The sequence below is a fragment of the Osmia bicornis genome, chromosome 3, assembly GCF_907164935.1.
Source record: "Osmia bicornis bicornis chromosome 3, iOsmBic2.1, whole genome shotgun sequence".
NCBI lineage: Eukaryota > Metazoa > Arthropoda > Insecta > Hymenoptera > Megachilidae > Osmia > Osmia bicornis.
The window spans coordinates 3,745,506-3,771,711 of NC_060218.1; the positions used below are offsets into that span (position 1 = coordinate 3,745,506).

General features: G+C 46.7%; 2 protein-coding genes across 6 annotated transcripts in view; one reads left to right on the forward strand and one right to left on the reverse strand.

Moving 5' to 3' along the window:
* Window positions 1-24,996, reverse strand: part of LOC114878099 (POU domain, class 2, transcription factor 1-like) — a 91,762-nt gene extending 66,766 nt beyond the window's left edge. For 2 of the 5 annotated variants that reach the window (XM_046285069.1, XM_029191513.2), the window contains exons 1-2: window positions 22,951-24,988; window positions 4,422-4,457 (exon numbers count right to left, since the gene is read on the reverse strand). In XM_046285069.1, coding sequence (XP_046141025.1) covers window positions 4,422-4,457; window positions 22,951-23,530 — 616 coding nt within the window. In that variant the 5' untranslated portion in view covers window positions 23,531-24,988. Of the gene's footprint in view, window positions 1-4,421; window positions 4,458-22,950 lie in introns of all 5 variants that reach the window. The other 3 variants (XR_006829278.1, XM_046285068.1, XM_029191524.2) reach the window with 3 other exon arrangements.
* LOC114877920 lies at window positions 24,626-25,319 on the forward strand. The gene is given in 6 exon segments (XM_046285123.1): window positions 24,626-24,656; window positions 24,761-24,816; window positions 24,819-24,971; window positions 24,973-25,167; window positions 25,169-25,210; window positions 25,212-25,319. Coding segments are annotated over 6 exon segments (585 nt in total).
* Window positions 25,320-26,206: the final 887 nt, after the last annotated feature.

Consider the following 26,206-nt stretch of genomic DNA (forward strand, 5'->3'; position numbering starts at 1 on the left):
CCTCTGGAAGGAACGGACCTGCTCCAGATACTCTCCCTGCTCGGTCCGTGCATCGTCATCGTCGTTCGTCCCGATACAAAGACGAACGCCGCCATGACGGACGGCGGGGCTGGTCAGAAAAAGTGGCTATGCTAAATAATAGTCCTGCCGGCGGTTCGTTGCTCGATTCTCGCATAGTTCATTCATGAATACGGATTCAATGTTCCTTTAGCGGCGACTGCGACTGCGAACGCTTGTTGCATCCTCGTCGTAGGAACGTTGAAAAACTCGACGCAAGAAGAAACTCCCGCGGACGATTTACGCCTTTTGCATCGACTCTCGACGATATTAAAACGCTTATTAATCGAGGTCGAGCGTGGACGAGCGTGGAATAAGAATCATTGCGTTCGAGATTAGAGTCGCCCATGAATATGGAGGCGCGCGCTTTCTACGCGTCTATTTTCCCATGAACAGATGGAAACCGGATGCGGATACCTGTTTGATAGAGGTCCCTGGCCAATGGACGCTTCAAACGAAACCCCACGAATTTGCGTAGGACATGGAAAATTATCACGAAGAAGGGAACAGCTTTTTTTTTCTCGTACCCTGTTTTTTCTCGTACGAAGGGTAGTCTCGACTATCCGGAGGCTATTAGGGAAGGGAGACAAGAATGACACCATCGTCTGATGGTTCTGCTACTAGACTGTCCTGGGTACACCAGGTAGCAACGACGCTTTTGACGTCAGGTGACGAAGGTGAACAGATATTGGGCCTGTTAACCCGAGATCCTGCGGATAAACCGAATACAGACGTTTCTCATTTTCTCGCTACGTTAACACGATCCAGAAGCTTTTCGTCTACTTTAGGATTTCTTTATCCTTCGAATCCCTCGAGATTAGCAATCAAGATACCGATGGTCTTCGGTTGTCTCCTGATCCACCCACGCGAACCTCGCGAAATTCTGTGCTTCCGAAACGAACGAGCAAGGAAGACGAAGGAATTTCGCCCCGCTACGTCGACGTAAAAATTTCTTTGACGATCGTTGACAGGCTAAACGCCAAGCGACGCGACGCGACGCGCCGGCTCCGAGAGCCAGACCAGTTGAACCCGGTCTGACCATTCCGGAATAGCCAAAGGACTGGCGGGATGCTCCCAAGACGACTCTCGGCCACGTTTTTCTTCCTGCTCGCCTATCAAACGAGTTTGACGCGGACAACGGGCACTCGGCGTTGTCGGTCGTGGAAAGAAAGAGCCTGGTAACGGGATAAACGAGCGATCGTGCATCACCACCGTACACCACATTCCGATACGTAACGGGGAAAATCGTGCGCATATATCGTACGCAACGAGTGTAAAAAATTTCTTGGAAACGATCGAGCTACGTGCATATAAAATTCGAGTAATTTCAACTCGACCTGACTGGCTGCCTTGCCTGCCTTCCCTGTCTTCCGACTATTCGCGGAACCGTCGTTCGAGGAAGCGATAAAACTGCATCTCACCGGAGATGCATTCGTGGACCGACCGGCGCGGCGGAGAGTTCAACGCAGCCGATCGCGTGCGATGAAACGGAAAACCATGGTGGATCAGATCAAACTCCGATTGATTCTTTTTTCTTTTACATTCTTTCTTACTACGGTTATATAAAAATTGAAGGTAACATAGTGGACGAAGTTCGAAGGATCGACGAAAAAAATTTCACCTTCCATCTCCTACCATCTGCCATTTCCTCCGCAGAGTGGCTCCCATAATTATTATTATTCGCGGCCAAATAGCCCGGTGGCTCTCTCCCGTCACTGATTGCTCTCCCTATCCCGAAAACATCAATTCATTCGAACTATACTGCTCGAGCCTGGTCCACCGTGACCGGGGGTTAATCATCCTCATTGATATTATTCGATGAATCAACAAATCAGATTCAACGAGTTTCGAATTCAACCGGAACCCTTTCGAATCTTCGTCCAATAACTGTTTCAAATCGGAAGGGTAGATACGCGCTTATTACAGGAAACGATCCCAAGGAAATTAGCCCCGAGTGAAGGAATTAAAACGTCAAACGACATTCCGGTTGGTTCGCGCGGCGCACGCCCGCATGCAACTTCCGGCAATTACCAGGGTGTAGGTGAGGGAGGAAGGGACCGAGGGTGGTCGGCCGTTGATACACGACGAATGCAAAGCACCGGCAAGGTCGCGATTCCGAATGAACCGAGAGTTGCTGCTCCGTCACCTTCGCAGGTAGTCGAAAGCGTCGAAGCAAGGAGAAGGGATAGAAGCGTACAGGAAGGTGGATGACGATCGAGAGGGCGAGAGAAAGAAAGATAGACAGACGGCGAGGAGAAGAGTAAAGGCCCCGGGCGAGGTCACCCACCGCCCCCGCCCCCTCACTCCCCCGCACACCCTGATTACCCGCAGCCGGGGGCGGGACACACTGTAATGAGCATCGAAGAGGTGCTCAACTTTGCCTTGCTGCGTTTTCCTGCTCGACTTCGAGCAAACGGAAAGAGATCGATCCTTCGATGGCTTTTTTATATTTTATGCAGAATTAATTCCTCGACTGTTAATTGTAATTTATATCGAAAGGGTTAAAGAAGACTAAAGTGTAATAAAAGTAATCATGCTCTTTTCCAAAGCGGAAGCGATACCATCCCGAAGACAGATCGCTGGTAATACGACCTCGATTCGGTGATACCCGCTGAGAAGGTCACGAGGAGCGTAAACGAAGAAGAAGGTAGAAGGGACAAGCTGAATACAAGAGTAGCCTGGTTGCTTGCTTGTCGTCGTAGACAGCCGGATGATCGAGCGATGTTATTTTAAGTTTTCCGTGGGGGCTCTCCCGTCTTGTCCTAATCGGCTGTCAGCCACCCCCGTGTCGTAGGGTCGCAGGCCACCCCCAGGACACGACGTGCCGACGCTTTGCTGCGTGACACGAAAGAGGACAGGGAGAATTCTCCGACGGTAAGATAGAGAAAGAGAGTGAAACGGGACCCCCCGCTGACGAGATTCGCCCCTTTTGTACGAGGAGATTCGCGCAGAGAAATCATACCCCTCGAGGGGTTGGATTCAAAACGCTTTACACTCTCATAACCGGGACCTGTTGATTCTACACCGTCGAAAATCGCCGCCACCCCTCGCCACACTCGAAAACGTTTTACCACGTGCTTCGTCATCCTGATTGACTAGCGACCACCACCAACTTACACCCCCTCCCTCGAATCGCGATCACTTCGAAACAACGTTTTAGTGGCCGATAAATTCGTGACCGGAGAGGACGATTATCTACCTACCAGCGAGCTCATCGAGCGGATTTCTTAAACGCCATTAACCCTTTAAAAAAAAAAAAATGGCGAACTCCTTCGTCCACCAGGAATAATATAAAAAGATTAGAGAATAAAATGGCCATATCCATCTATAAAAATTCCACATGGAAATTGGTTCGAATGACTTAAACAATAAAAATGATCGCTATTGACGATACCGCGAAGGAACTGAAATTCCAACAGAGTGCTCGAACTCGGAACAGACCGTGAAGATGAAGTCGCTCCAGGGAAGTTAGGATGACCTCGGTGGGTCCTGCGGCTCGTTTGATGGACCTCTTTCTCTCTTTCTTTCTCTTTCGACTACCCGTCCCGTGGTGTTCACGCATTTCCACCGGATACCCGTTTACACCGTCCGGTTCGGTGGCACATATTATATATATATACCTGCGGAAAGGAGGCAGAACGGGACAAAACCGAGGGAGGAGGAGGAGGAGGAAGGGAAAAAGAAGAAGAAGGTGGCAAGGGGTAGGGGATTTCTCGGAGGCACCGTGCTTATTGCGTGATATTAGCCACGGTGGCTGCCAGGGTAATCATAATCTCGAAAGAGGGACAAAACACCAGGCCCCGAATCGCACGACGCTGAATTTTACGACTTCTGGCATAGAGGGCAACCGGACCGGATGCAACGCGACTTTTTACATCCCTCTAACGTTCGCCGAGTTGATGTCAACAAGAAGACGCTCTCGGAAAGCAACACCCTCCGATGGTATCGTACCCAAGGTTGATCCACTTTTAAATAATATTAATTAAGCGTGACGTGGCTGGTCGAAATTATAGTTGACTTCAATCCACGTCGATGAGAAAAAAGAAGGAAAGGTTCCCGAAGAAATGGCGACCGATCGTAAAGTTCTTGCTCCGTATTCACGAATCTGACCGACGAAAGATCGAAAGCGAGAGGACGTAAAACAAATCGCGCTTTCTATCTGAAACGTTCGTTCTTGGAATCCGATCTAATTCACCCGTTTGCATAAACGATTTGCACAAACCGGGACAGCCTGAATGGAAACGGAGCTCGAAACGCGCGACGGGAAAGAACGTTCTTGTTCGCGGAAGATACCGGTGAACACAAGGTTTCCGTGATATTTCTCCGATTCGTTAGATTGGATTGAGAAATCGTGAGTCACTCACCGTAAGGTCGATCCGCAACCGGCTGCTCGCACGAATCTGCAACAGAGAAAAGGAAAAGTTTGATAAGGAAACGCATGCTCATCCGAGTAATTAAACGAAATTCTTCGTCTAACTGGAGAAATTAGAAGGGATTATACTTCATTTCGCTCGATAAAATTGAATTTATGCTCGAGCGAAATCCTTTCGCCGTTTCGTTGGATCTTCATTCGCATTCTTGCCTTAGAGCCATATCATTACGCGGTCATTAGGGATTGTTTATTCACGACAATTTGAAAACGACCGTGAACCACCGACTCGAGTAATAACTTCTTCGGTGTAATCAGCGATCGAAATGACACTACTCGCACCGAGGTTATTACCTTTTTCAATTTGCATACGGTGATTATTCAGCGTTATAAAGACCTTCTCCTTCGTCGGTTAAATAATCCCGTACTGTCTGCGAAATTGCTTGCAATTTGCGCTTGAACGAGGACGATTTCATGTGAAATCATTTCATCGATCACGATGGAATAAATTCATTTAGTGATCAATAATTTTGTCTGAAACTCGCGTTGAAATAATCAGGAAGGATAGTCTGGTCGAGGTAGTAGTTAGTAAATGTCTCAATCAAGGTGATCGTACACGATTCTAATAGAAGTCGGTAGGTAGGTCATCGGATGTCATAAACGCTCGACGAAGTTTCTTCGGTAGTGCAGCGCGTGTTAATAGCCTCATTAGATATCACGGACAGTAACGTATTCGACCTAAGCGTGTATATACAAAACAAAACTTTGACTATAGAATTTTTAATTTTTTACAACAGCAGAGGGCTAAAATTTGTATGATAGATAGAATTTTTTATTCTCGGAGCTTTGTACGCGAGGTATAATAATGGACGCGACCAAGGCAGGCAGGACGATCGAAAGTAAAGATTAGATTCGACAGGACAAAGCGTCCTGCATCTGGTATTCCGTCGGACCTGTCCTAGATGGGACAATGTGACGTTGACCATGACAAAACCGATCCATACGACGATGACAAAATATTCCTATCATTTGCCAATCTTCGTTTAGTTAAAAAAAATTCTTATCTGGTATTTCGCAATCATCGATCAATCGCCGAAATGAAAAGAAAGTAAAAGCGTTGTGTAGGTTAGAAATCGTTCGCATTGAAACGTGCGCAAAGGTAATGACGAGTAGACGCGTCATCGGATGATGAATCGTTCGAAAATAACGTTAGACGGAAGCGGAGGTCGCGAAAGTTGTAGCCGGGACGAAATTTCATTTCACTTTTCAGCCGTGGCCGGGGTTACCTGTTAAATCGACGGCTAATTACGGCAGGAACGGCGGGAACCGGCGGGACGTTGCTCGTCCTCGATGGTGCGTGGCGGCGGTGTGTGTCGCGTTAATTGCCGAGCGTTAAACCAGGCTCCTCCCTCTTTGCGCTTTGCTCGATGGATGGATTACTTAACACTTGTCACGCCTCGCTAATTAACATTCAGTCATCTCCCTGTCGGAAGTCCCTCTGCTCTCCCTTCTCCTCCTGCCCCAGCTGGGCAAACGGTCGAGCGAGCTACGGCCACGCCGGCAGGTGGAAAGTCGTTTAATATTTATCGACTATCGTGCGCGACCCCGTTGGATCCACCTCGGACCCGGGACGACCGGACTCCTCTCCAATTAGAATTCGTGACGAGGTGTCGCGGTTCGCGGGAAATATTACAATACGACGCCGCTATTTACCGGTCTACCAAACGAAATCTATCCAACGTCCTACTGTTTATATTCAACTTGAAATATAGAAAAATTGTTTCCAAATTACCATCAAGATATCTAATTTTTTTCATACGAGATCACTCAGTGTGTATTATATTTATTTGATCGATTCAAAGTGGATCGGAGTTAGGCAAAGAGAGACGCGCGTCTCGATACGTGTCAAAAGTTCGATTCGAATCCTGTCGGAGATCGAATACCGGACGGCAGGCGGTCGATCGGTCGAATATCGCAGTCGCAACCGAGCCTCTTGGTCCGGTCTCGAATAGATGTATCAGTGTAATTAACAACAAACAATGGCCGTGGGACGTGCGCGCTCGATATCGTATATTAATCGATTAGCCAGCTCGTCGGGCCCCGGAGATATGCGCTGGGACTGGTTGTTAATCATCGGCGCGGGTGCGTTTGTACTTGGAACCTTCTTTTTCATGACAAGGGAAGAAGAGAGATAGAAGAAGGCCGAGGTAGACTGATCGGAGCAGCCGCTTACGATTCGCCTTAAGGATCTTGCGCCAGGACTAACCGTCTTTGTGACGCTTCGTTTCACCGAGAGCATATCAGGGCCACCGTGACTACATAATTTCCATCTTACATTGTTGTTCTCCTGATCGATCGCGTTTCGCATTGAATTTCTTTTCATCTTCAATCCTTTTACATTGTTTCGTTCGATGCAACTTTCAAGCAACCACTCCGCAAACCTTCGATCTCAAACTCCACGACGCTACGAATCTTCTTGGACGTTTAATTAATCGTTTGAGCAGGCTCGACGAGTCCTCAAAATTTATGATATCATAGAGGAAAGTTGCCGTGTAATGAAGTAATCCAAGTTATTTTTATTTTGCCGGACGTATCAGATTGAGAAACACGCGCCGGAATGAAAGGTTACAGAAAGAAAGTGTATACACGGGTAGTAATCGGTGTACTATTTTCGGCGATCGGTTCGACGCGTATCGATGACTCGACAGTTCGGTCACGTTGCGGGTAATAATCATTCTTTTAATCCGTTTAGCGGGTGTTTGTATTACCAAAGGATCGGCGGGTTGTCCGCGCTCGACTACGTGCCCCTCAGCGGTTGCGCGAAACGGTGGAATCATTAGGGATTATCGATGACCATCAATGTGGAACAGCCCACGAACCATCATCAATTAGAGTTAAATAATAGTTTGCGTTGTTCGTTCACTGCCTCGCCGCACCGCGCCGATCGCACTTGCTTCCGGGATCTTATTTCCATCGACTAATCTCTTCGATTTAATTCGTAACAGAGCTTCACGGTAAACGTTTCGCCGTATGAAAGATTCGCGGTATTTGCAATTTTTATGAAAAATTTACTTTGCTAATAAACACGTTTCAGGCTTACCGTCGATCGAGGGTAAAAAATTACGTGCTTCGACGAATCGAACGTTTGCCATTCCATTCACGATCCTCTTTGCACTACGAATCGGCAAAGGAACGATCGATCACGTATACGATTCTACGATTAGCTATGCGAGTTCTACAAGAAGAAAATCGACAAACGATAACGGATCTCCCGCGTGTACGAATAGACTTTCGACGATTCGATCGATTAAAACGGTAGAAACTTTCGCTGGGTAAATGTTTCTTTGCCGATTCATTCGCTGGCCGAGTCTGATCGGCAGAAAGATGGGTTCAGGCGGTTGCTCGATGAGTCGACGTACCGGTTAATCAGAGCCAAGCTGCTCGCTGGATTATTCAGTAATCAAGAGATCGTAACTTCTTTTCTCGCGCAGTGAAAGGTGCCTGTACGCGTTCACCGGCGACCGCTAATTACCGGGACAGACGGTTTTATATCCGTGTTCCACGTGGGGACAGGTAAATCACCGCTCGTCCTCGCGACTTCATTGTTCAGACCGGTGAGAGGCGATTTGAATACGGCATGCCATAAATGCTTTGGACGATGTACTTTTGTATCGCCGACTGTCATCTGAATACTTCAACATTAATTACAAAATATTCAATTTCATCTTTCGACTTTCTAATTTTTATACTAACGGTTGATCATTTCATTTTGTACTTCTGTTGAAATAAAGACTAAGAGGTTTGAAAAAACTTGCGTTCCTTTTTCGTCACAGAATGTATAACCGGTCATTATCGAAGTTGGAACAGGTACGCGTCATTTCTCGCGAAAACCTGTCCGTCCAAAGACAATCTGCACGGGCCGCTAACTCTAATCGTACACCTGCCCGTCCGAGAAATCCGCGGGAGCTGTGACAAATTTCTCCGGTGCTCGAAATCCCGCGACATTCGTCTCGGCAGCGTAAAATCGCGCACGAAAAACTCTTGCGAGTTCGTGGACGGTCCTAAGGGCGCCGCTGCGATGGCTATCAGGCCCGCCCCCGGCTAACAATCCGTCACCTTGCTGTCTTCTCTCCGCTCCGGATGTACATTGAAGAAGCTCGACGAGTTTCAGCGAGTAAAACCGATGGAAAATGTACACGTGGGACGTAAGATATTCTCCTTATCCAAAAATGGAACTGTATCTATTTTTCCGTGTATCCTTGCGCGAAAAAGAAAGAAATAAGGAAGAAATCAACGAACGAGAGAGAAAGGAAGCGAACTGAGAAGGTGGCGGTAAAGTCACCGCCCCGGCAAAAAACTGAAATTGATCAAAATGAGAGTTACGCGGGCAAAAAGGTAAACGACCACGGTGGTAGGCGCGCATTTCGTGCCGGAGGAGAGTTTAGGTAGCGAGCGTTTCGAGATCCGACGTAAACTTCGCCAACGATCCATCCTCGGACAGAGATCGATCTCTCGCCGTGAATCTTTCGCACGCGTTTCGCGTGCAACAGCTTCGAAGTCTGGCAGAGATCAACTGGAACAGCCGGACAGGCTTCACGTGCACGTTACAGTCACGGAAAATAAACGCGAACGGAAAAGCGTAATTTTCTACGAAAGCCTCCGCACGCGTCTCGGTAAATATAGAGCGCATCGATTTGAAGAACGCTTATGCAAAAATCTCTGGTACCAAGCGAGACTGCTGTTATTAACATACCTAAGCGATGCAAATTACGCTCAACGTTCGAGCGGTCTTTAAGTTTAAGCCCAAGGAAAAAGAAGAAGAAGAAAAAAGAAAAAAAAAAACACTTGGATTCCCGGGATTTTCCGTCTATTAAGTCTCGTAATTTCAACGATGATGGAAACAAGAATTCTCATAAAATTAAATAGCGATAGCAGAACCGTGCGAGTACGAGAATAGGGTGGTAGGTGAAGTTTCGAGACGATATCGTTGTTGATTAAGACGTCGCGTCGCGAGGAGACACGTGCAACTGGACCTTAAAATATGGCCACTCACGAGGCGCGGGGTTAATTACCTCTGTCTCTCTGAACGGCCGCCACGGTAATGTATTAGCGCGTTTAGGCACGGCCAGTTAATCCCAGGGAACTGCTCGACGCACCGTTAAGGACGCTTTAACTCGTTAAGTCACCTAATACAAGCCACTATACGAACGATATTATCCTAAAGATGATCACTGACCGAGAAGAGGGAGAGCGGCCCCATTCGGTCACTCTAATTGCTTGCTTCTTCCTTTGTGTAACTAGCCTTTTAAGCATAATTATTGGAATACCCTGTCCTCGGACCAGCTTAAATAGAAATGTTCCTTTGAACGTTCGCGAGTACGTGAAAGAGCGGGCTTCGATTGTTAGAGAAACATTATGGGACAAGGATCAAACGATTTTACGTGACTAAATCCTTTTCGTTTAAATCGCATGACTACGTTCTCAGGAATCTTGATTCTGATTTGGTCATTAGTTTGTCGGGTAATTAGAAAATTTTACGCGACGCGTTTCTCTGGATGTTATAAAAATCTTTTGAAATATCACTTTGAAAGAGTATTTTTTTTCTTCTCGAAAAGCAGTCTCCGAAGAGGACGATGCAGTAATGAAAACGCGTCCTTAGTCACGCGTGCTCGTTTTTATCGTCCGGCGGGATCGTGCCGGAAGCATAACTCGATTCGCCTTTTCGTTGGCATTTGCATGCGCGGAAATAATTCCCATGATTCGCCGGAAATGTATCAGATAAGGGCTCGCGGCTATATCGTCGGTCGCATTAACGGGGGCTAATTAAACCGGCGTAAACAATGGCGGATCCAGGGAAGGGTGAGAGGGAGAGGGAGAAAGAGAGAGAGTCAACATCGGCGCGTCAGAAAAATCCTACCTACGTGTACGTGTTTTTGTTTGTGTGCAAGCGTAATCCAGCTGGTGCATTATGCGCCGTTCGCGAGCTAATGCACGAACACGGCCGACTAATCAGCTGCCATCTACATCGTTACACTTATGTTTATGGATGATACTTGTGTGCATTTACAAGCGCATCACCCGCAATAACGATTACGAAACAGAACTGTCTCGGTACTGTCTCGGAGGGATGAGAATAAAGGGACGTTTGAAAAAAAAAAAAATACCTCCAACCTCTCGTTAATCTCTCGTGGGAGTACAAAGTTATTACGATGATTCGTCCTGCTTTTTCTCATATTTATTTGCCTGAAAAATTTCAGGTTAATCGGACAAGTAGTTTTCTGAAACTTTCGAGAAATCATTTAAATTAATTACCGTCTCTGGTATATTATCCTGGAGAAGAATAAGAATTGGAGTAAAATATTTTACGCTCGTTTGAAACGAACAAGCGACCTACAGTTATCGTTAATTAAAGTTAATTTTCTAATCTGTATGAGAAATAAATTTCTACCCAGTGCGGATGGCGTGGAAATTCCCTAGATCTTCGAATAACAACGTCTCGAATTCTCAACTAATTTTCATACGTTCGTGGGTGATCTTTGCTCGAAGTCCACAAACCTATCCTCGCGCTCCGAAAAGCGTCGCGTCAGCATACCGTGTTAATTACTCGAAATACGTGTTTTCTTTGGCGATGCGATTCGAACGTCTCGTTAACTCGTCAGAAGACGAAAAGATCGAAATATCAGGCGCGCCAGACGCACAGGTAAACGGAACGCGCCGGTGTAACAGCGTGTAGGTTAATGCACGAACACGACCGCGTAATCAACGACCATCTAGATCATTAGTCCGATGTTTATGCACGATACGAGCTTGCCTACATGCGTACAAATATAATAACATACGCGTCTGTTGTTCGTGTACACGTATTCCATTGTGATCGTACGGTGTACATTACACAGAAAAGGAGAAGAGAAGAGAAAAAAAAAGAAGAAACTAAGGAAGAAGGAAAGAGAAGAAAAAGAATTGGACCACCGTGAATGACGGTGCGATCCATCCTTAATTTATCGTTAATTAATAAAGTCTGATACACGCACCAGTGCCCGACGCGATTTACATATTCATCTCGATAACGAGATCGCAATAGCGGGGAGGTAAAGATCGATCTGTTATCGTAGCTTTCGTTAGGTGCAAATTTAGCCGGTAATTTTCAACGTTCAGGTCTCATCAAGATCATTAAACAACGGAGGATGATTTATTAGGGGCAAAAGTACGGGGGGATGCGACCTAGCGAATCGACCGGTGACGGAAGGAGCGTAGAAGTTGAAAGAAAGAAAGGAAAAAAAAAAGATGGCGGCTGAAAAGACGGTGCCGGTTAAATCGACATTCTTTCGACAGCATTTACCGTCGTAATCCCGTCACACGTTGTACAATTCCAACATTCTATCCTTGAACGGAAGATACCCAGCGAATGGCAATTTTTTTTTTTTTTTTTTTTTTGTTGCCGGGTATTTAGCAACAGTATATTACTCGGGCAAAAACCGAAGGTCTCGCGGCTAGTTAACCGACAGAATATCCCGATAAAAGCATCGAAATATCATCTCGTATGCAAAGAATCTCGACGTCGTTATTCCAATAACGCCAGGCCGTCGTAAAACCACGGTCGCTATCGTGGAATCCTCGATATGTGCTAATCGACGAGCAATCAACGAACGTTCGTTGTTCTTTCACTCGAATCGCGCGCGAGATAGACGCGGCAAAAACAGGAACGTAATCGAGAATAATTCGTTTCGAAATATTATTGATAGTCGGAGAGAGAGTCATTTTGAAGTTACGTAAGGGAAGCAAAAAAGGGGGCAGAAAAGAATAGAGAAGGTGTACGATCAGTTATGCGATGATATCGTTGAAAGGCGAAGAAATGAAATAACTTCGAAGACGGTGCAGTCGGCGTAAAATTATATTCATGATTTGGGGAATGCTCGATGCGCTTATGGTCTCGTTGGATTAGCATAGCTCGCATAACACGCACGGGATAGCACGCAAAGAGGAAAGCAAGGCACGGCGGAGGCGTAGGACGACTCGGATGGAAAAAGGAAAAAGGCACCTGTTGGTGGAAGAAGACAGGGGGTGAAGGAGGGGTGGCAACGGCGGGACGGGTGCGATTCTCGTCTAAGCCGAGGCATTAACATTGTGCTTTATCGAGACCGCTCATCGTGGCACATCCGGATTCAAATTATGCCTCGGTTAAGCTTATGTTTATTTAACCAGTTATTAAAATTACATTAAGGGTCGCTCTTAATTATGTCGCTCGGGGAACGTCTTCGGTCCCGAAGGAGCGACCTGTAATTCCGGAAGGAATCGTAGCGGTTTTAATGACGGCTCGACACAAAAGAGACAGAGATAAAAGAAATAAGAAAAGAAGCGAGTAAGAGAAAAAAAAGGTAGGAGAGACACGGGTGACGCGCTTCCTCGTTGCTTCGCGTTTCGTAGGATCGAGCCTGTTACGGAACGATTCTGAGGACAGATTAGTCGTCCAGGTCAACGATCCCGGCTCCGTTTTGTCCGTTTGCTTTCCCTTAATATCAGCGAATCAACGCGAACGCGATTGCACAACCACCGGCGCAGAAACGTCGCCGAGATGTAAAAACTGATCGCGATGGACCTCTTTCTGGGAAACTGATCTTTCCTTTAGTTTCTATCTGTCGGAGTATTCTTTAAAGACATCAGCCTTCGATCGAGCGAATTTGCGCGAAAGGCCAAACCGACTTCCGGCAAAAGCTGAGGCCTCGTTCGTTCCCCGGTCACGAACCGCCTAACGACAATTATTAAGACAATTTATGCACGGGGCTAATGTACGCTAAACACCGGCACGTATAATAACGTAATTACAGCGTGAGCTGGACGAGGTAAGAGGGTACAAATTGCGAGCAAATTTCGCATTAGCCGGACGAAGCATCGCGACACGGCCCCCACGACGAAAATCGTGCTTGTTGCATCGTCATCGACAGTCTCGCGAATGACACCACCGAGCGGAATTGTACTTTGCTGCCCGCCATGACAGTGTGGCGTCCCATAGGACTCGTACGCCATCATCATTACCATTACACCCGGCTCCATGACGGCGTTACGTGCTTTAATTTGAATACATGAGGCAGGAAGCGGCATTAGCCACGCGCCTCTCTTCTGTGTACGCTCGCATTATCCGCACTTAAAACGATCCTACCGCGTGTCGCCATTTCCTTCGCGATTCCCCGGCGCGTTGCTGACTCACACGGAACCTTGCCGCGAAATTCGAAACGACCACCGACCTGGCACTTTTTGCCGATTACATAATGCCGATATTCCGTTTGCCGGCTCGTTACGATTCGTTGTAACAGCGAGCGGGTAATAGGAGAGCTCGCACAGCCGCGAAATTCGACGCGATTCGCGCGAATTACATTTTCCTTTGAATTTCGAACGATGGCAGATGTTAAATCTTCGGATCGCGAACGGTTTGAAATTCGTATCGCGCGACCGAAATAACCATCGTCCCTGTCCGCTTGGTAACGTGAACGATCGATCGAACGATCGATCGCGGCGTGCCAGATGTCGCGATCAATTTGTTGGCCCCGTGTCGAGGCGACTCGGCGAACAGAGAAAATCTGCATACGGACATATGGCGCTCGGAACTGGCGTCAGGACGCGACCGCAACTCGATGAAAGTCTCTGCTTCGCCATGCCTGTCAACTTTGTTGAACAGCAAAACTATCTATACACTGATTTCTCCGAGAAACCGGCTATTTTTCAAAGAAAAGCTCGTCATTATCTATAAATCGAGCGATTGTGAGAGATTTAAATTGAATTACGCGGTTAGCTACGCATCGCGGCTGACGTTTCTTCGATATTTCATTCGCGCCGAAGATAAATACACACGGACAACGATCTATCGCTAAACAGAGGCAATTATCGCGAGATACCGGTGTCGACAATGTAATAATTCTGTGGCGCGACGAGAAAGATGGCATTCCTCGTCGGCGAAGGAACAGGACGCGTGGTGATCGCGGTCTTCTCGCGAACGTCAGCTCGGTTTCGAGTTGCGTAACAGCGCGAAATTAATAAACGCCGAGGGAATTTCCAGGAATCGCGCGAATCGCGCGAACCACGCACTCGACCTTCGTTCTCCATAAGGATTACAAACGAATTCCGTCGGATGATAATCGCGACTCGCGTCGCGTCGTTTCACAATCGTTTCGGAATCCGACGATTCCTGTTTCCTGTGCGTTCGCGGTGACCATCGTCCTTACATTCCCTCTCGATGATCCAGAATCGACATTGCTCTCTTTCCACAGAATCTACGCGATGTTCGGAGAAAATGATTCGACACACCTCTGACGCCTTCTTCCTTAAATTTATATTCGCGGTTAAAGAAGAAACAATGAAACGCGAACCTGTTCCATCGATTACATCGGGCAAAGCGACAGTAACGCGACGAAGGTTCGACGAAAAGCGCCTTGGCTGTGACATCGTTCACCTTCGCCGAGAGGAATAATTCACTGGATCGCCGGCGAGCAGGATTATACGCGCGTGTTGTCCTTTTAACTGGACGCATGCCTGCACGACCGCGGCCTGCCAATCCGCAGCGAAGCGGAATTAGCATACGAGCGAGCACCAAATACGGCGAATCGCTCACCTGCGCTCCGTTCGCCGACAAATGCGATGAATATGGTGATTTCTATCGTTTATCGCTAGAAGCGTTCCCGATCCCCGCAGCCTTGAGATGCACCGCGAACGTGAATATCGATTCGAATGCCGGCATCATTGAGAAATATTAGCGATTTGCATTCGCGAATGCGAGTGAACGTATCCGAGGGAAAAAGTTTCAAGCCCAGAGAATAGAAATGAATTTAAATTGTTGCAGTCGGTTTCATCGAGACTGAACGCTTCTGATGCAATATAGTGCAACCTCACCAGGCAATAATGACTTTTATTAACCATAGCAGTTGCGGTTGGAAAATATTCTATTTTCGGTGCAAAACGCACAATCTATCGCGAATGCACGGTAATTCCGTCGATGAATATGGAACAGCGGGGAAACACGAGCGACTGGATGAAAAATTAACATTAAAATGCTGGAAAACGTTTTCTAAATGTAGTTAGCGATTATCAATGAGATCAACGCGGATGAATATTCATGACGTGATTATCGAACCTGTCATCTACGGTTGCACGATCGAAAATTATAATTGTGCTGCGTGTAATCGCAGTCTATGATTTTTTTTCTATCTTTGAGCGTTCAATACCTTCTGTAAGTTCTCTGGACATTTTTGGCTACCGTTTCCACACGTTCAGGGTCATTCTTTCTTTCTCGTGTAATTAATTAGACAAACGTGGGTGATGCTGAAACGTCTACGTGCCTGTACGCTCGTTGCATTATCCTACACTATTATAGCTTTCATTACGAGAAGTGCATTTCCTTTTGCGATCCGCAGCAAGGTCGGCCGTGTGTGGGATACCTCTTGCACCGCGTTCGCGCGCGCGCGCCGCAATCATTCGTCTGGCTTCGACGCATTCGTCATCAACGCGTGAGAGATGATATCGATCGGACTCGTGGGACAGGATAACCACGCCGCTCATAATTTGCATTTCTCGAGCTGGTGCCACTGGTAACGAAGACTTATGGACGCGAGCCGGTAAAATTTTATCGAAGGGAAAACACTGGAGGCTGCCAGAGATTACGATCTCCTCGCGGTGCAATATATAATATAATCCGAGGGGATCTTCGCGAGGTGTGAGAACCGTAAGGGCATTCGAAAGTTGCGATATTATTTAAAATAACCCACTGTCCCGTCAGTTACGAAAAGGTTGACTAATGAAATATCTGATAAAGAATAACGCGGGTTCGACAGCTTTGATTTTTAAATAAAAAAAAAAATCCACCGGTCAAAATAATTAATTCGGAGTAGGCTGGTTAAGGTGTCAGAAGCTGATGAGAACGAAACGCAGGTGCATCAGGGAGGAAGCGATGAAAAGCCGAATAGGCACGTGGCCAGAAACCCTTGCGGCTGAATGTTTAAAGAAAGGCGCAGGAAAGTCGGTCGCGTGTCACGATGCGACGGTGATTTGTCGCCATTGGTGTGCGCGCACACCTTGCGTGCGTGTACGTGCACCGGCTTGCACACGTAGAAAACACGCGAAAAGGTGGCCCCGTAAGTTAGGATAGAAGGGTTGCGGAGCCGGCTATGTATACCTGGTCGCGCGGGATCCCTCGGATAAAAGAAGTACACGAGAAGATAAAGAAGAGGAAGGGAGAGAAAAGGAGAGACGTCGCAGCCGCCACGTGACCCCATGCATGGTCCTCCATTCCTTATTGGAATCCTCCTGGCCCTACCTGACCTATCCAAGGTGAGATTTATCCGACGGCTTTACCTGCCACCAGCTATACGTATAGCAACCCGTGCTAACCTTCCTTACTGTCTCTGCCTATCTATCGGGAATCCCCATTCTCATTCACCGATCCCTGCCACCGTCCGTTCAGGCCTTTTTCCTTAAGATCCTGGTAAACGTAACAGGTGAGACTCCCTTTCGTATTCCCAAATGGAAAGAAGAGGAACACTTTTGTTCTCGTTTGCAAATGAGTACGTATACCGCCTCGAAGGAACGATCGTAAATCGTACGAGTCGGCGATCGTGCGACTAGCAGAAATTAGACCACGCGTGCCCGACACGGTGAGCAGCTTCGAAGCGAATCGTCTGCCAGTCTGGCACGTTAATTTTACATTGTTTCGCCCCGGACGACACGCGTCCCACGACGAATTTCAATCTTCCGAATGCAAATCTAGCTAACCGTTCCGTTCCTACGGTGATTTCCATAAAACCTACCCGGTCCATCGAGCACCGTTTCCACCACCTACGACTAGTCTCACGTGCCCACCTTGTTTCTTGCCGGTAGAAACGAACACGCGAGTCAAGACATAATAGGCGGGATTTCGCTTCAACTAGCCCGAAGCGTTTCGAACGGGTTCCGGTCGCGTTCGGGCTCGAATGCGAAAGCCGTCTATCCTATAATCGGAAAGCAGGCTGGACAATGCAAATGAGACAGCATTATGCGTTCCACGGGCGTGATGTAACACGCAGAAAAATGGCAAGCCGCTTCCGGCTCAGCCGAAACCATGGATTTTCATTAAAGTCTCATTAAGTGCGTTCGAGTGCCTAACCGGCGGCGCGGCGATCCGAACGGCCGATAATTAGCCGGGAAGTTAACGGCTAACGACGTTAATTCCCGGTGTTATATTAATTAGCAGAATCTCCACGAACAAATGGTTTAAATGAAATACATTCAACTGGGTATATTTATTAAGAAAACAAAGACTGGATGAAGGTAACCTGCGAGCAACAGATACATCGGAAGATGTAACTTGTTATCGCAACTGATTATCTTCGTTCGATACGAAGGAAACATTAAAAAAGAGAACTGCTGGAAGAAAATGTTGGAAATCTTAAGCAATCTCGATTCAATTAACCCGGGGAATATTGTGCGTGCGTTCACGTGAAAACCGCGCGCATCCTGTGCATACGCTTTCAGGATTTCCACGATTTTTCGAGCGTAATCTCACGCCCGGAAACAACCAAACGGACCGGCGCATTATTCATTCGAGTTTGCGTTAGCCCACGAAATTTACACGAACGTGAAATGCGTGTTAGTCGAGCCGGGGCCCGCGTTTCCGGTCGTCTCACCTCCTCTCTCTCTTTCTTTCTTTCTTTCTTTCTTTTCTTTCTCGTCGCTACAAGAGCGTTGTCTTTTTATCTCGAAGCTCAAGAGCCAAGCCTTCATTTCTCAAGTGACGCGCGCAAGATTGCTGATCGATAAAAGGCCGTTTCACCCGGCTCGATAGTGACGCGAATCGCAAAAATAAATATATTATTCAGGTAGGATTAATCGACAGCCGCGCAGTGTCAACAAACGCGATTCTCCTTTTCTCCCTTTTCTATTCTCGTTTTCAATCTCTTTGCTTTATAACTTTTTTCAGCAAAAAACTCCGAAATAAGACCACGAATAATCAGGTGTAAGAACAGGAATCAAAATACAAAATATTTTAACTTCCAATGCTTGCTTTTCTTTATTTTATCTTATGCTTTAATAGAGCATAACACGAAGTTAATCTCTGTAAAAGACAGAGTCAACAAATGTCTGTCGTTTCAAGTGATACAATAACAAACATTACACGAACAGTATCCTGTTTCAATACAAAAATATTATTTCATAGAATGTAACGGAAACGAAACATCATTTTCGGTGATCATTAAAAGAAACGATCTAAGCAACTCGTTCGTTAAGTTCCCGAGATTGATTCGGGACCACCGCCGACCAAACTCTTCGGGAACGAAAGGATTGAGCAAACGGAAGAGGAATGAAAGTGGTGGCCAATGATGTTTCTTCGAGTTCGTTTCGGAGGAAACGAGTTCGGGGAACTGTCGTCGGCGCACGAAACTCGAATATCAGCAAGGATCATGGACGAAGCCACGAAACGAAAGAGAACCGTGAGTACTCTCACGAATCGGAATGGAGCCGTCTAATTTTCCGCACGCGAGTGATCCGACGGCCGCCGAGAGAGCCTCTCCAACGACTCTCTTTCTTGCAAGATTTCGCTAACGAACCAACGATCACGATGCAGCCCCTTTCCAATAATTACTCGCCTTGCTCTCCTCCGTAAAAGAAGCAACTTCAAAGCGTCGACGAACTGTTCTCCATTAGGAATTTACGTAAAATTTGAATTTACAGTGTCTAGTCGACGATAGATCGGTAATGAAACTGTAATAAAGTGTCCGATACAACTCCAGATGTGATTTATTTATCATCGGGTATTATCATAATTAATTGAACACGATTGGTACCGCGCGGTGTATAATTAGCGAAAATTGCAGAGTCGCCGATCGATCGACGATTCTTATCTCGTTATACCAGGAATAAAATGATCGGAAACTTATCGAAAATCATTAATGTATGTTCTATATCAGATGCAATGGAATTACCCCAAACGTCTGAATAAAAGATTCTTTAAATTTACCTCGGGACAATGTTTGAAAGATGTCCCTGAAGCATCGAGCAACGAGATGAAGAGTAGAATAGAATAAAGGAGGAATGCGACATGGACGCGAGGTAAAAGCGAAGACGGACACGTACAGGACAGGCGAGGTATGAAATCAATATGGAGAGCGTATCGAAGAAAATTATTGTTATCGAACGTGGGGGTCATTCAGCGTGAAACGTTATTTCCAGCTACGAAGCTCGCGGCTCACTGACGCGCGATAGAGATTGCTCGAGCATAGAATCTAATTATGTGATAAACATTGTTGCGCGGCACACCTGCTCGTAAATAACATAGAATCAAACACGTATCACGTTACACCGTAATACACGAAGAGAGGATCCCGGCGGAGGAACAGGTCCGTAGGGCCTGGTGAACCGCAATCGGGTATCTTCGATATAGCTACAACAAGGTGCACGGTCCTGCGCGTGTTTTCTTGCCAGGATTAATTATATTCCCTCCGTATCGAACATATATTAGCACAGGACGAGAAGAAGAGGGGACCGACCACGATGAAAGTAATTACGTTTTCCCTGCTACGGTGTAATCCACGAACACCGTGGACAAGGTCGAACAACCCCGAGTCCTTTATTCCTGTGAAAATTGCAAAAGGACGAGCCGTGTACTCTTGCGCTGAAAACTATGTTAAGCTATGATAAATAAACTCGTTTGAAATTGTTCTAAACCGAGTGTTCGGTAATTAACGTTATATAAGGCGGCCATTATCTGGAGCACTCTACGATTTCACTTCAAAAATGCTTTTTTTTTTCGTAGTATTGCGTTGCTCATCGAAAATAACCGTGCTTACGATCACGCGCTTACGTGGAATATTTATTCAAACAAGCCTTAGAGCTCTAACATCTTATCGACAGATACGATATCGGTTAACATTTTTCACCGGCCCGACCACGTCGTTTGTTTGCCGGTGCATTTCAATTTTTTTTTTCTTCTTTCTTTCTTAACATTAGTGCAATTATGTAGACTCGATCGGCTACGCACACACGCGCGCAACGATGTCCAACAGGTAAGAGCTCGATAATTGCCCAGTGGATTAATCGTTAATGTACTCCAGAGCGCTGTTATCGATGACGCGAAATCAATGATAACAATATGTACCTTTTTATTCATTTTTCTTCCCTCGGATTGGCGATTATCGTTTTATCGAAACGGATGATACATACTTACATAGTTGCTCTATTTCATCTATGTAATAAATTACGAGTACACTTTTGCAACGATGACTGGGATAATTATATTTTATATTATTTTTCAACCTCGCTGTTAACGCGTTTGCAACATGTTACGAGCCGAGGATGCGCTTATCAGCGTTGTTTGCCTTGCATTTTATTGAAACTAATAAAAGATCCGGCTGTTTAAAATCAGATAATGATCGACGCTGGTATCATTTTAATTACGATCATTCTTATATTCGCGTTATCGCGGCTCGCGACACATTACGCCGCGATAATAAACACGAAAGATAACCGTGGTCGCATCGGCAGGTATAAATACAATAATATTTAGTTTTTACGGAATAATCAGCGGCTTATCGTCGGCAAACCGGAGTCGACGGTGCTCGAGAATTCTTTTTCCTTTCAGCCTCCATTCGTGGAGGTTTTATCAGCGAAACGGTGTCGAAATCGAGGCAAACGGTTTCTTCTACGATAGTTTTATCCGACTTCGTTACCCTCCACGTGTCCATCGTTTCAATCGTACGAATTCAAAATCACTTCCAATGAATTCTAGATAAAATCATGATTCGAGACGAGCGATACCGATTCGAGCTACACTTTATTAATAACACAGTGGTTGACCTACAATATTGCACCTGAACCACGTAACGATATCTATGACGAAAATACTCTATGTGTCATGGTCTCCAATTTCGACCGATCAAAATCGACCAGGGCCAAGATATTAATGACGTTTGCCCGGAAAAAGCACACTCATACATACGGGTCGAAAACTCGAATTTTCGTATGACTCATACGTTTAATAAGGCGCAAATTACCGACACACTTTAATCAGGCTTAAACGCAGATTTCATTTTTAGATAAGCACGATTACGGACGAGTGGCGCTCGTCGAACTACCATTATTCCATTTTCCACTAAATAACGATGCTATCGCTTCGATAACGACTTGATACATACGCGTATAGGGTGGGAAAGTTTTATAAGGAAAATTGTAAAAACTGTACGGGTCTCAATCTTTCCTCGCGTAATTCTTTTTTTTTCCACGGTAAACGGAACAGCGATTCGCGCGCGACTTGAGCGAAACCTTTTCTCTTTTCTCGAGCTAATTACGTTCCCTTAATACAAATATTCTTTATTACCTGGTAGACTCGCGAAACGATACGTTGCACGAATTTATCCAAGAAGAATTCCCTCTTATCGCCAAGGGGAATCGTGCAGGCTGTTGCACGGTCACGGCGAGCGAGGAACGCGGAGCGAAACGAACCTCTTCTAAAAGGGAATTTACCTTCCCATCGTAAAACGCATGCCAGAATTGGCGAACGCGTTTTGCGTATGGAAGCGCGAACCGAGGAAACCCGCTCGTTCCTCGTTTCAGGTAAAGCACCGTTCGCCGAGGGTTGCGTTGCATCCTTGCATCGCAATCGAGCGAACGCACAATGAGCACCGACAATACCAGACCGTTTCTGGCCAACAAAAGACCACGGCAAGGTGGTGCGGGGGTGGTGAATATATGTACAGGGAACCTTCATTGACAGCTGAAGGATCAAACGAAACGCTAGCCACGATTTTTCCACCCCAAAATCCACCAACTCGGTTCCCTGTGTTACCCATCGACAAATAGCGACTGGCATGACGCACGCGTTCGTTTATCCCTGAATCTCTCGCTTTCGTTGACGAACCAACCCTTTCGCGTTGCGAGAGAAATATTCTTCAGAATATTTGTAAGAAAATTTGTCTACGGCAAAGTAGATGGCAAATTCAATTTCTTCATTAACTCAATAAATTAATGAACGCAATAAATTCGTAAATGTAATTATTAATACAGCTGGAATTATTATTAATCAGTAACGTGACATTGTTTGAACATTAATGCATAACGTGATCGATCACATCAAGAGTCTGATAAGTACACGCGTATGCAATAATTAAGGATATTTTTCAACATTCGGGTATTTAATATTCTGAAAAATGTAGGAAATTTTATCTTCTCAATGTGTACCCGCTACGAACCTTGAGGCTATTAATCCGACTACATATTTAAGTAGACTATTTACCTAATCCTATTTCAAACAACTATCGTGTACCAAGCAGCAAGAGAAACGAAAGTTCCCCAGGTAAATTGATTAAATAGTTGCGCAAGCGGATGCAAAATTAGCAACATTAAATTACAGGTCTGAAGCCTATTGCCCCAGTCTTAATCCGCGCACGATTGTACAATACGTTGCGTCATCCGGAGTTATCGTCGCACACGCTCGTCACGGTGTTACCATCTGTTCCACGAAAAATGAATAATGCCAGGCGATAAGGTATTTGCATGTAATTCCGACTCACCGTTCTCGGTGCCCCGCAGTGGTCCGGTAGGGCTGCCACCGGTGGACACTCCTTCGTCCTCGCTGCTGCTGCTGCTGGCCTCGCTAGGGCTGTAACTTCTCCTACTAGCCGTGCCTCTCATCATCTTCTGTCCGCTTGCGGTGCCGTTGTTGTTGTCGTGTATCCTACCCTGCAGTCTCTCGTGTATAGTCCTTACGCGTGAATGCAGCCTTTGCTGTTGAAGGGAACCGACCGAAAAGTCCAACGGTTGATCGATCTCCGATTGTAACTGAGACGACTGTTGTCTCTGTGCTTGCCCGCATACAGAGCCAACGATTAAACTTTGCGGCTGAACGACCGGTTGCACGATCGGCGATACTTGCTGTTGTTGCTCCTGATGAACGCTACTCGGTGGACTCCACCATTGGTGTCCACCTTGGATCGATCTCCAAGCTTCTATGGTGTTGTTGTTGGTCGGGCTGGTCTGTTTCTGTTTCTGTTGTTGCATCTGCATCTGCTGTTGAGACTGTTGCTGCTGAGCCATCGCAACCTCGACCAGGTTGTTGTTCTCCAGCAGATGCATGCTGGGGGTCTGCGTCATCGATGGCAAAACGAAAGGGGATGTTCCCACCGAGGGTGGGCTAGGCTCTTGACGTTGCCGATGGCTGGAATGATGCTGCTGCTGCTGCTGCTGCTGCTGCTGCTGTCTGTGAGGTTGCGATGTTTGTTGGGATTGATGTTGATGATGTTGCTGTTGCGAACTCGATGGTACGACAACCGGAGGCGGAATTTGCCGGACGGTCCGCGCGGCCTCGGCGACCCACCGGCGTACCGCCTCGCTGTCGAGGCCCGCCAGCCCTGCGGACTTTGTTTTCGACTGTCCTCCGGGCGATGATAAACCCTTATCGGGTATCAGGCCGGGTAGCGCGAGGACCCCGGTGCCCGCCACCGCGACCCTGGGTCCCGAAACGCCCCCGTAAGCAGCCAACGCCGCGAGATCCAACGTGGTCACCTGCTGGCTCACCTTGTCGAACGAGACTCGCTTCTGTATTCTTCCCGCGATAGATAAAATGAAAAAACACCCGTCTATTTGCCAGAACTTTTATTACACTTTTGATCCGTCGTGGATAGAGTAACGGAGGCGTTACGCTGCATTCACCTTGTCCACAACGTTACCAGATATCTTGGAGAATAACGTCTTTGCTTACTAATATTAAAGTTATCCTTCGATATCACAATATTCCTACGGAAACACTACACTTGTATACGCGCACAGATATGTTCCTTCGACACGTTGCGAACGTACTCCAAGTCCAACGCGGTCACCGGTTCTCTAGTCACTCGCTGTTTTCACGGATTATCCTTCGCGGCGATTAAACGAGCACTCCTCGATGCACCTAGTTATTAGATGGAATAGCGTGACAAACGTATCGTCGCTACGATCGCATAGTTCCTGGCCTCGCTTCCCGTGGTATTCACCTGTCATCCGATACGACTGTCAAACACGAAACGACCGCGCTGATTTCTAATTCCTCACTAGCGCCAACTGTCAGCTGTTTCTTCACTGTCGCATTTTTGCCGCGAAAACCGTGCTCGCCGGGAAGTTTACCGGTAATGTCTCTGTCAACTGTCACCCGCGCGTCCAAACACAACGTCCAGGATTGATACGAGCATGTTCGATCGTAGATCAACTAGAATGTGTGAATTCTCATGGAAACTGTCACTCGGTATCACTGTGCGTCACTTCCGACGTTCGCAATATCTGCGGTGGAGCCACGAACGACACGTGCCAGGATTGTTCCGTCATGAGTTAAACACGGTTGCGCGTCAGCTTTTCCCTTCGCGAAACGGAGCCGGGGCGTGATCGTGGAAAGAGTAAAGTATCGTTTTATCGTAGGCACACAAGCATCCGCGACGAGCTACGACGGTAGCAGCTACGGCTGCGACGGCTGGTACGGCGATCAGATGCTGTCGCGTGCATGTGTGCAGCTACACTAGAGGGCCCACGTACGCCCGGTCGGCCGCCTACCGGCCACGGGGAACCGCGAACGCGTACGAAGACCGTCGAACCTGAAGTGGGGGAGTTGCTTGAGGAACGAAAGAGACCGAACGATACGAAGCTCGAACCGAACGGCGGATAGTAGGACGAAGAGCGAAGACCGAAACGGAGAGCAGCGGACGGACGCCTGGACGCTTGTGCTGGTGGGGAAACGAGAAGCGTCGGTGGGGAATGGAGCCTCCAATCGCGAAGGAACGCGGATCACGCGCGGCTCCGCCCGGCAAAGGAAAGGCGAGTTCTCTGCTCGCGAACGCGAGCGCGCCTTTTTACCTCGCGTGTACCGGCTACTACTGCTGCAACACGAAACCACGCTCAGAGGGAGAGAAGGTGAATGCATTTGCATATGAGAGAAAAGCGGCCAATCCGATGCTCTCTCTATCCCCTCTGTCGTCGATATCGCGATGCCGATTAGGGCCTTTCCACGGATTTCACCGTCAAGAATTGGTATCCATGTTTCCAAGATTTCCTGTATGAAAGTAGCGAGCATCGATCACGTGATTACGAGGTGGGCGTGGATCGTCCTCTAGCAGGACTTTCATGTAAATAGGAAACGCGACTGCATACGATTAATTCCGATAACTGTCACGTGTGGCGCTTTTCTTATAGAGGAGGGCAACTGAAACGCTAATGATCGTACATCTTGAATCGATGATATCGAAGTTTATTGTCTTACTCGAAGGCGGGAAATCGTTTAGCTTCCAACGTTTGTCAATTAGTGGTAAGTTAACTATATTAAACTCATCTCTTAAGTCTGGAATACTTTAATGATTAGACTCAATCTCTGGTGTCTATAGAAAAATGATTGGTGAAATGTGAGTAACCTGTGGGTCCTAGTTTTCACTCCTACGTATCGTCGTACTTTTGGAGCAGCTCCTTGATCGAGATACCTTTACACGGTCCGATGATTCTCCGACTAACAGCAGGTGGGTAAGTACTTTTATGGATTAAAACTGCTTGGTTCGATGGTCTCTCGAACAATAGCTTTATTATGCGTACTATTTCTTCTCGTTGTATAATATATTCAAACTCGATCAATAATGCGTCATAATGGTGAGCGTATCGAAAGTGCGATAATAGGCGGACATGTTTGTTTATCGAATCGAACGTTCGTAAGAGTTGATCAGGGTTCAATTTCATTCGTCTAAGGAATTCTCATAGAAGCAACATCGTAATAGAACGATACAGAAATCCATCTCGGACGCCATTCTGTTGCAAAAC